At 30.7% G+C, this 10,716-nt stretch overlaps 1 protein-coding gene across 1 annotated transcript in view; it reads left to right on the top strand.

Annotated features, from left to right (window-relative positions):
• LOC106463638 (eukaryotic initiation factor 4A-I-like) overlaps positions 1 to 10,716 on the top strand; it is a 56,526-nt gene that overhangs the window by 30,824 nt on the left and 14,986 nt on the right. Inside the window, exons 4-6 of the mRNA XM_013923686.2 lie at positions 116 to 255; positions 2,982 to 3,147; positions 4,874 to 4,983. Coding sequence (XP_013779140.1) covers positions 116 to 255; positions 2,982 to 3,147; positions 4,874 to 4,983 — 416 coding nt within the window. The remainder of the gene's footprint in view (positions 1 to 115; positions 256 to 2,981; positions 3,148 to 4,873; positions 4,984 to 10,716) is intronic.

The following is a 10,716-nucleotide window of genomic DNA, read 5'->3' on the forward strand; positions in this document are numbered from 1 at the left end:
GTTCTTTGAAATTTGTAGTTATATTTGTAATTACATCAGTTTGTTTTCAGATTTTGAACTTGCTCTTCAATCAAAGTATTTCTTATATCATAGTCACTGTAATGTATTTTTGTAGGGTTTGATGTCATAGCTCAAGCACAGTCTGGAACTGGAAAAACAGCAACTTTTGCTGTTGCTATACTTCAGCAAATTGACATAACCTTGCAAGAATGTCAAGCTTTAATTCTTGCTCCTACTCGGGAACTGGCTCAACAGGTTTGTTTACATATCACCTTACCAAATTGATATTTTCTAGTAATTCTAATACCTTACCTTGAAAATAAGTAATATTGGGAGTATAATAAAGCAGAGTAGAATTTCATCAACAGCTGTTCGTTAGACATAGGTAATATTATAAGCTATTAACCAATATGAAATATTTGTCATCCAACTTAAAATTTATTTATAAGAATGAAGTTTTTCATCATCAGGCATAGCATAGATTACTCCATTCTCAGAATGGTTCACATATTCATGTGTTTTGTTAAGTGATTAAGGGTAAATGAAAGTGGGAGTGTTCAACACACCTCATAATATGTTTAACATACTTACTTTGCATTACATATAACATTGTTGTATTTTTGTTGTAGAACCAATATTCTTGTTATTCATTTAAGTTTCTTTTTGTTATTTTTGTGTTTTCATAAACATTAGGGCCTAGCATGGTCTGATCGTTTTGGCACTTGACTCGCAATAGGTGGGTTGCGAGTTCAAATCCTGTCACTGAATGTGCTCATCCTTTCAACCATGGGGGTGTTATAAATAATGGTCAATCCCACTATTTGTTGGTAAAGAGTATCCCAAGAGTGAGCAGTGGGTGGTGTTGACTAGATGCCTTTCCTCTAGTCTATCCTTTTAAAATTATGGATTGCTAGCAGAGATAGTCTTGGAGTAGCCTTGCATGAAATTCAAAACAAACATAAACAGTAGTTTTTAGCTATAATGTCCTGCTACTTGACTCCACACCAAAACAGTTACATGTGTCTTAATAATTTATCTTGGGTTCCATGCTTCTCTAAAGTTATACTGTTGATGTTTAATGGCTCTTCATAGGTCATAAGGTGTTTTTAGAAAGGATTGTGTGGTGTTTTGCATGGTGTAATCATACACTTTTTGGAACATTAAATTAGCAACAGTACTTCAAGCCAACAGTTAGTGTTTGTATTTCATAAGGTGTACCTTATTATTTCTTTGTTAATTTTAATAACAGTGTTGTTAGATTGTTTTGCATTGTTAGCTTAATATTTTTGTATTCAGGACTAACCTGAATCTTCTGAGCTGGCCAAATTTTGACATATTATTGGGATTATGTCTGAAAATATTGTCAACAGCAAGAGTACCTAACTAATGAAATGATGCATTCTAATCTATGTATTTTAAAATGTAGGAAAATATTTAAATAGTTGTACTCATTACCAGGTTGATTTTTTTGTTTCACTCTGAGGAAGTAGCTTGCTCTTATTGGATGTTAATGTGAATTCAAAATGCAGTGTTATAACAGTGTTATGTTACCTGAACAGGGAAATTTTGAAATTTTGATAGCAATCTACCTAAAACGTTAGCCTAATTACTAATAAAACAAGGTAAATTTTGTGATCATGATTGAAAGATATGTATGTTCAAAGTCAAAAACAAAGTAATTCTTTATAAAAGGCAGGAAGCTAATCACGTCTTCATATCAATGCTTTTCTGCTTATAAATGTAATTTATTATTTGATTATTTATGATAAAGGACATTTTAACTGTAAAAATATTTTCTAAAGTTTCTGAAGTTGTCAAAATAATAAATACATCTATTGTAACATTATATTATTTTCTTTCTTGTAATCTCTTGTCTGCACAACTCCTTTTCTTTCTCATATGGAATGGAAATTTCCAAACACTTTGTTAGACCATCATGAAGCTTTTTTATGTGCTATGTATGAAATAATTTAAGGTATAAATGGTTTTGTGTTGTTTGTGTGCTGTGGAATGGTAATGAACTAACTTAATGGCTTTCATGTGCATTTGTTTATTTTGTTCATAAAACTGCTTTATTAAGTCAATTTCTTCATATAGAAACTCTTGCTATGGTAATTTGGCATCTAACAAAGAAGGTTATAGTTTGTACTTGAAAGTCTACAAAAGGGGGGAAAAACACTGGTTGGAGGCCTCGGTGTGTGTGATGTTGCCTCTAGTATTTGCAACAGATGTATAGGACAAAGATAAGCTTTATATATTAGAGAATAATATATATACTGTATATTTATATTAGATTTAATGTTTTAGAATGTATTTTATTACACCGTTTCTTTTAATCATTTTGTGTTCTAAACAATATTTTATATAGCGTAAGAACAAGAGATACCAGTGAATCTTGAGTAACAATCTGTAACCTATATGTAGAAGGTGAAAGTAACACAACTTGTAGATTAGCAGTCAAAGGCATTTTGCATTATGGCATGTTATATAATTATGTTACAAGGTGGTTTTTATTTCATTATAATGTGCAAATGTGCCAAAAGAAAATCATTTATTTCAAAATGTCCCATGGTATTGTGATGTATGATTGAAATGACTGTCTGTTCAAATTTGGAAACATACAAGTTACTAACTTCTTGTAATAAAGCTTAAAAGTGACGTAATACCAACAGTGGCAACAAAAGGATTATAGCCATTACATTACTTCAAGTTTATAACTGGTTATTACACTCTGTGTCCTGGATTTCCCTAGTGTTAGTTTTCTCAAATTCGATAACCTTTGAGCCTTGTACCCTCTGCTTTAATTGCACTGAACCTGGGGTTTTCATGAGCAGTCCAATCTATACTGAAGGTTAAATAGTTTTGGAATGTAATATATTTAAGAATAATATAAATATCAATTTAATGTGGTGAAGAACTAATTATTATTTTTAATACCTTTGTATACCTAGAAACTTGCTAATCTGTGTTTTTGCTTACAGATTAGAAAGGTTGTTATAGCTTTAGGTGACTACATGAATGCCCAGTGCCATGCCTGCATTGGGGGAACAAATATTCGGGAAGATTTTCGTAAACTGGAGATGGGTGTTCACGTGGTTGTTGGAACTCCAGGCAGAGTTTATGATATGATTAATAGAAATGCTTTAAGTAAGTGTTATTTTCTGTATTTTAAGTGATGTGTAAATGTGAGTCTTCATTACCTTGTCAAATGTGATAACATCCTGCATTTATTAATTAGTTTAATAACAGTAATATTTGAGATTGTACATTCTTTCTAATGAAAGAAAAATCTGAAAATGGGAAATTAAAATAATTTAAAATAAAATCATCTGGCTATTCAATTGCTTTCTTAGTTAATTAAAGCTATTCCAGTTTTCAATGAATGAAGCGACTGTGTACATGAGCTCCATTAGTAGATAGTGAGACACTTGAGGAATTTCCAAAAACAAAGTTAATTAAAGTAATGTGTATAGAACCTGAATCTTTTCAGCGTAATTACAGCTCCAACATTTTCTAGCTGGCGTGAGACCAGTACTCTTTACCCTCTTACTGTTCTAGTAGTCCAGTAGAAAGAATAAGTGTAACAATAAGTACTGAAGTGAAAGTGATAATTCATGTAAAAACTACATCTGGTTGAAATTATGTGTGTTTAATAAAATTACATGACTTTTCACCGTACCCACCATTGCTGTGAGCTGTTCACATTAATTTTCTTTTAACCTATTGCATATACAGTCAATAAATAGTTTTATATAACAGGAATTATGGTATGAGTTGTTGTGATGAATATAGCTTTTATGTTTACAGTAGTGTATCAAAGCATGCTTATCTATAATGACATGCTTTTTCAGCTGTGAATATTAAATTAATGACAACTGTCTGATTTAACAACTAATTTTGAAAAGCTAGAATAATAGATTATATTCTATAAGATAATTCAACTGTACGTAAGATTAGTCAGATGATAATAAATCTTGCAACTGAGAAGTTTGAATAGCCCATGAATCTGTACCATAGCTTAAATTTATATATGTGAAAGTTGTTGGAGTAGAATCTGTGAATTAAAATGGTTAACACCATCTATTTATCGTCACAGTATTCAAGTTACATAAACTCGTTGATATCCAGTTAGGCTATTTATAAGGTTTCTTGCTCTGTTAAGACTTGACTGAAAACCTTCCATCAAAAGCACCTCTCTGTAGTCACACTTCTAACTTTTAGTTGGTAAATGTGACAATAACAGTGCAGGTTGTCAACTGGAAGAAAAACAACACTTCAGTGTGGGTGAGACAAGACAAGGACCTCTTTCTTAATGTCTAGTTGTTTGGTCTCAATCACTGATGTGACATTAGGAGCTTTTTTTTTTTTCTTTTTAACTTCAAATATCATTGGGAGTGGATTTACAGATTTAATTAATATACTAAATTGTTCATTTGTATTTGTTTTAACAGTATGAATATAAAGTTGTTGATTTTCTAAACAAGGTTGTGTTGTGTGAAACTGTTGGTTGAAGGAGGAAAACTGCTCAATTGCTCTTGTGTTGAGCTGTTCAAGTGACATTATTTCCTTTAGAATATTCTAAATAAATAATTCAACAAAATATCTGAAAAAAAGAATAATTTAACATTTTTAGTAGGTTACTTTAGCTTTAAAAAATATTTAACTTCATGTTAAAAGAATTACAACTTAATGTTAGCATGACTATATTGATTAAGCTGGTGAAAGAAGAATTTTGATCCATGATTACTTTGTTTAGGCTAAATAAAGTTTTAAGTAATTCATACATGAGATTATAGTGTTTAAAGTACCTGAATGATGTAGCAATAAAACTTGCATAGATAAAAACTGTACTGAAAAAGTTATTTTCTCTTAGAAACCAACCATATACGGATGTTTGTCTTAGATGAAGCTGATGAAATGTTATCTAGAGGATTCAAGGATCAGATTTATGATGTGTTCAAATTCCTAGGTAGTGATATACAGGTTAGTAGTTATTTTTGGTTGTGAGATACTCCATTCTTCTAGTTCTTGATTTTATCACTTGTATTTCTAGGCCTTCTATATATATCATTTTGTTTTGACTTGACACACTTGGATTAATAGTAATAAATAGTGGGTGATTTTTTGTTAGTGATTGATTTTTCAACTCAAATTCTTGCATTTGAAACTAGCTTCAAACTCAGCTCATTAGAATTAGCAATCAATCATAAATACAGTTAAAATTCCTTTAACAGTACATCTTTAACAATTAGGTTTTAATTTGCTGCTAAAGTACCCCTTTCTTCCATGGTTGTTATTTATTAATGTACCCAAGAAATTCTGTGTGAAATTACCTGTTTACAGTGAAATACAGTTGGACCTGTAATTATTTTATTTAAACTCACTTATTTTTTAAACTTTCTGGGCTATAGATTTTCCATAAAAAGCATCTTACAAGTTGTAAAACATACTGAAAAACCTTCCATCAAAAGCACCTCTCTGTAGTTATGCTTCCAGCTTTTAGTTGGTAAATGTGACAATAACAGTGCAGGTTGTCAACTGGAAGAAAAACAACACTTCAGTGTGGGTGAGACAAGACAAGGACCTCTTTCTTAATGTCTGGTTGTCTGGTCTCAATCACTGATGTGACATTCTTTTCAAACCTGGTTTATTTGGTTTTACTTTAACCGGGTGACCAGAATTTGTTACCATTAGTGTAAGTACCAGAATTTGGGTTCTACCTAGGTTGAAAGGCTACAGTTTTTGCACACCCACTATCACTCCTAAGTCTGATTCTATGTCGTGAAACTACTTGAGTGTTTGTCAGAAAGTGTGAGAAAGTAGTTTGTAATGCTTAACTTAAAATGATTTAATTTTACTGCTGTTGTAAAAATATCACTTGTATAGAAAATGCAATAGTCTAATTGAATGTTGATATTATTACTTCCATTTTCACTCATCTATAACTATAACTGTGCAGACCTTGCTGGTGTCTTTATTTATATCTTGACATTAAGTTAACCAATACTATATTTTTGGTAATTTTGAATATAGTTTTCTGTGCTTTCTTAAAAAAATGTATTTTGCCAGATAGTATGCTAAAAACAATTCTTTCCATTTGTTGGATTAGTTGGCAGCTGTGATATGTAGGTTAAATGGTTTCCAACAGGTAATTGTATGTTTAGATAAGTTGTGAATACATTTTGTGTCATAAGCAAAGATATAATATACACCATAGAAAATTCCCTTCTCTGTGAAAGGTGAAAGTAATTCTAAACATAACTTTTCTTGTAATCTAAGAAGTCTATAGTGTTATTATTTATCTGATCTCTGTCAGTTTGACAATTTGTATTTGTGAGTCTTTGTGACTCTGAATGTAATAGGTGTATTTTTAGTTAGGAAATTTGGCATTCTTTTAGTAAACATTACAAGTGTGTTTTACACACACTATCTTTTTTTTTAATAAGTAATTTTGACTAAAGATTTGAATTTATGAAAACTTGACTGAGTTGGTCATAAAATTACTTCTTTTCATCTTGTATATCGTAATAGTTTCATATTTCATTTCTGTAGCCCCTAGTACCTTCTAAGTTAATGTTTTATCTGAAATATTCTTAGTGTTCAGAGCATCAGATATATTCAGTAGAGATATAATTATTCTGCTAACTAATGGTTTATGGTGGGAAAATGAAACAAAGCATCTAAGGTTTATTTATAGGAGAATTTACTTTTCTGTTGGTTATAAACAGGTTGATTAGCTAACAATCTCAATAGTCAGAGAGAGGAGGGAGGGGGCTAATCTGGTGGTTTTGACAAATTTGTTGATAATCTCAAAGTAAGAAATTCAAGTTTTATATTTTTGATGATTATGTATATTTTGTTTTCAGTTGGTTACAAATTAAAGAAGCTTATTATTGAGGTTATATATTTGAAATTCAGATGTGTCGATTGAAAAATGAAGGATGAAAATTTTCTAAATATTTCCTTTTAAAATACAAATTATATCTTCATGACAATTTTATTGATACACATTTGATAGTAAAGCTGTTCAATTATGTATTGAATATAACACTAAAAGATCATGATATTTGCAGAAGAACCAGGCCCAGGTGCATAGGGTTAGTTGTTGAGTTCCATTCACCAAAGTCACATAGGGGAACATAATAGTTCAACTAAACAGTTACTTTCCCATGAACTTGGATAGTTGGATTAATTGAAAATAATAATAACTGGTAACACTAATTTTGATTAGCTTATTATTTTCAAGAGTTGTGACACTTATATCTTTTAAGCTGAAAAAAAGAATTTAAAAAAACATGAATTATTTAAAAATAGAGAAATTGTAATGAAAATATTTTGACCACTTGTTTAGTAGTTGATATAATCAGAAACACTAATATTGATTTATATTTAATCCATTGACTGCTGATTCACCATATAGAGTACAGTCTGCTTCTGGCAGTTGAATGCGATTGTGTAATATATATTGTATGGCTTGCAAAAATTCCATGCACATTGAGAGCAGCCACATTCAAAGGGTTAATTTTGATTTTATTGTTTCACATATGTTGCTCTACAAAGTTAATTATTCAGCTCTAGAGTGCAGAAGGGAATATTTGTATGTGGAAAAATATCTATCATTATAAAAAGCATTTCATTTTTGTCTATTTATAAAATTGTATAAAAGGGGCAAGTACAAATTTCAGAAACTTAAAACTCAAACTTTTCACATAATAGACCAAATGGAGTTTTAAGTATATCTGATACAAAACCAACTAAGCTTTCATGAGACGCAGCTTTTTTTAATGTGTAACTACTCACTAAGTCTGAAGTTGTGCATAATCAGGACCCTAAATGTTGATGAAATATTTCATAAAACTATACCTTTGTGTTTTATTTTGTTCAGTCATGTCAAATCTTTATTTTTCTTTTATTTCCCAAATAAACCAGAACAACTTAGAAACTTGAATCTTAGTTATTTATGTAGAAATGATAAAAGTTCTTAAGTGTTTTAATCAACCATGTGCTGTATATTCAGGGGTGCTGGAATTTAAGTTACATTGTTGGAAAGGAAACTGTTAATTCTTTATACTAATCCTAACATTTTCTTGTTTTGATGTCATCAGAGTAAAAATAAATCCTAGTCTATTACCACTTCATGTGACCCTTTATGCCATTCTCCAGATCATCATGAGATTTTATCCATTTTTATTTCTTTTCTGTGGTAAGCCATGGCACCTGAAAAGAGTCAACTGATGATAATTTAAATTTTGCTAGCCAGGACACCCAGTAATATTGACAGAATTAGTTTAGTTTTGAAAGTATGTAGTGACACTTAATATTCTCAACAGCATAACATTACAATGCAGATATGAGGCATTTAAGGTATTTTTTTGATTGAAATGCTTCAAAGTATAACCCAATTCAATTACTATTACAGCAAAAATTGATTTGTTAATCTCGGTGAAAGTTTATATAAAAGTCAAAGAGATGAGATTTGATTGCTTTCTGTCAAGGTTATTTTATGTGAAAGAATGCCTTTGTGACAATATGATATAAGGGTTTTGTGGGGGGGGGGATGTTTTGCAATAGGTCAGTTCTGCTTATGTAACACAATGTAATCAGTAGAAAATTTTTTTTATAAAGGTGAATATGATTTCTGATTATTATTGATAGAAATAAAGATTAGTCTACATAAGTATTACATTTTTAAAAAAATATTTCACTGCACATGATTGCTTTATATTACTGTTTTTGATAGAAGTGGCAGCCTCTTATTTTTGATGCATGGTACCTGCCAGATTACTGTGCAGCTATGTATTGTAAGTTGTTATAAAACTGTTTTAAAAAAACATTAAAAAAGAATTCCATTTTTTTTGTAGTGTGTGTATGCTTAAAATTTTTGCAGTCAGTGCACCAGTCTTTATGTGATCACTCTCCACCAATAGTATTGCCCATATTGGTGCAGCTAGCTTCCTCTGCTATTCCTGCTCAATCCTTACTTTCTTGATTGGCATTGTTTGGATGTTTTTGTTTTTTTCACGTGGCTATAATTTATGAACGTGCTTTTTTGCCATTTCAAATTTTATTCAATAGTTTTAATGTGTTTGCATTCACTTCTTTAAATAATATTTTTTTTTTGCATTTATTTCATGTTATGGTATCACATAAGATCATAGTATGAATTTGCAATCGTTGTATTGATAAACGCTACTGGTACGACTTCCCAGGAATCGGGTTTGACTTTATCTGCAGAGAAAGTACAGGCTTTAATTCGCAGGGAGCTAGATTCATATGTTTGGCTAGCAATTTCTTTTTTTTTTTTTTAAACGTGACAATATTTCTGAGGAAGACTACTCAATGAGAAGACAATTTAGTCTCTTTTTCTGGCACCTTCCACCAGTTGCTGTGCTACCACCTTACTCACTTTGATGGAAAATTGTTCTCCTCCTTCTTTCTTCCTTTTGCTTCCAGTTCTTCCAGGGGATCTGGTAAATTTTTCAACATGTACACTGGGTTGATATACCTGTAGTAGACCTGGTTCAGATGCCCTTTATATGGGGCTTTGCCCTTATTTACACAAGGGAGAATAATGTATTTCGTGTCATCAGGTCTCGGACTTTGGTAAGTTAGATATTTACGTACTTTGTAGACTCAGCAAATTTTGTAGCTTTGTTAGTTCGTTATTCATCAGTACTTTAACTAGGTATGTTAGATCATATGTAAGTTACGTATCACTGTTACTAGTAACATTTAATTCTTTGTTCTATTTTAGTAAATTTTTATTTTTTGTCATTGTTAACTATGTACTTTCTCATCCCAATTTTCGTCAGTGTAGGACTTAACCGAGACAAAAAAGGACACTGAATTAACTTAGAGGAATAGTAAGTTAGATATTGATTATTAATGTTTTTTATTTAATTTTTGTTGGTTTTGTTGTTCATTATTATTTCATACTTTGTAGACTATGTGCATTTAAATGTTTGTTAATATTTATAAGTACGTTGTTAACTAGGTATGTTTAAATAGTTTGTACCTTGTATATCATTACTACAAGTAACATGTAATTCATTGTGTTTTGATAAGTTACATCACTGAAGTATTCGTTCGTGGGGGTAAGCTTGGCTTTGGCTCCTTTTCCTATGTTTATGATATTAGAAACCCCATTTTCTTTTCATAATTAACAATTCAGAGTTCTTCCACACAGTGCCCACTTTGCTGATATTTATTTATTGCTCTAAGTTGAGTTTTCCAGTTCTGGGCTTTCAGACAAACCTTGGCTCTTTAACATTCAATATGGGCTCAGTCAATTTGATTGACCACATGACCTTTTTGTACTCGTTTAAAGTCTTTATGGATTTAATGCTTATAACTTTCAATATAGTGGATGTATCTTTACGAAATTTGGCAGTCTTTCAGTTAATGTTACACGTCTTTCACATACAAAAAGTCATTTCTTAGTGAAGTATTTCTAATACATTCTAATTCATGTGTCCATGAATATATTGATTATTTGTTTTCAATAGTCCATGTGCAAAGTAATTTTCATGTTAAAATTAAGAATCTCACATTTCAATTGTGTAATCCCTAATACCTCCTAAATGCATTTCAGATGTTTTTTTCAGTTAAACTTTATAGTTTGTTATTTTCTCTACCCTATCTCAAAACAAAATCAGTCAATTTGACCAACCTTGTAACCACCAAAAAAAAAAAAAAAAAAAAAAAAAAAAAAAAAAA

The sequence above is a fragment of the Limulus polyphemus genome, unplaced genomic scaffold (genome assembly GCF_000517525.1).
Source record: "Limulus polyphemus unplaced genomic scaffold, Limulus_polyphemus-2.1.2 Scaffold1451, whole genome shotgun sequence".
NCBI lineage: Eukaryota > Metazoa > Arthropoda > Merostomata > Xiphosura > Limulidae > Limulus > Limulus polyphemus.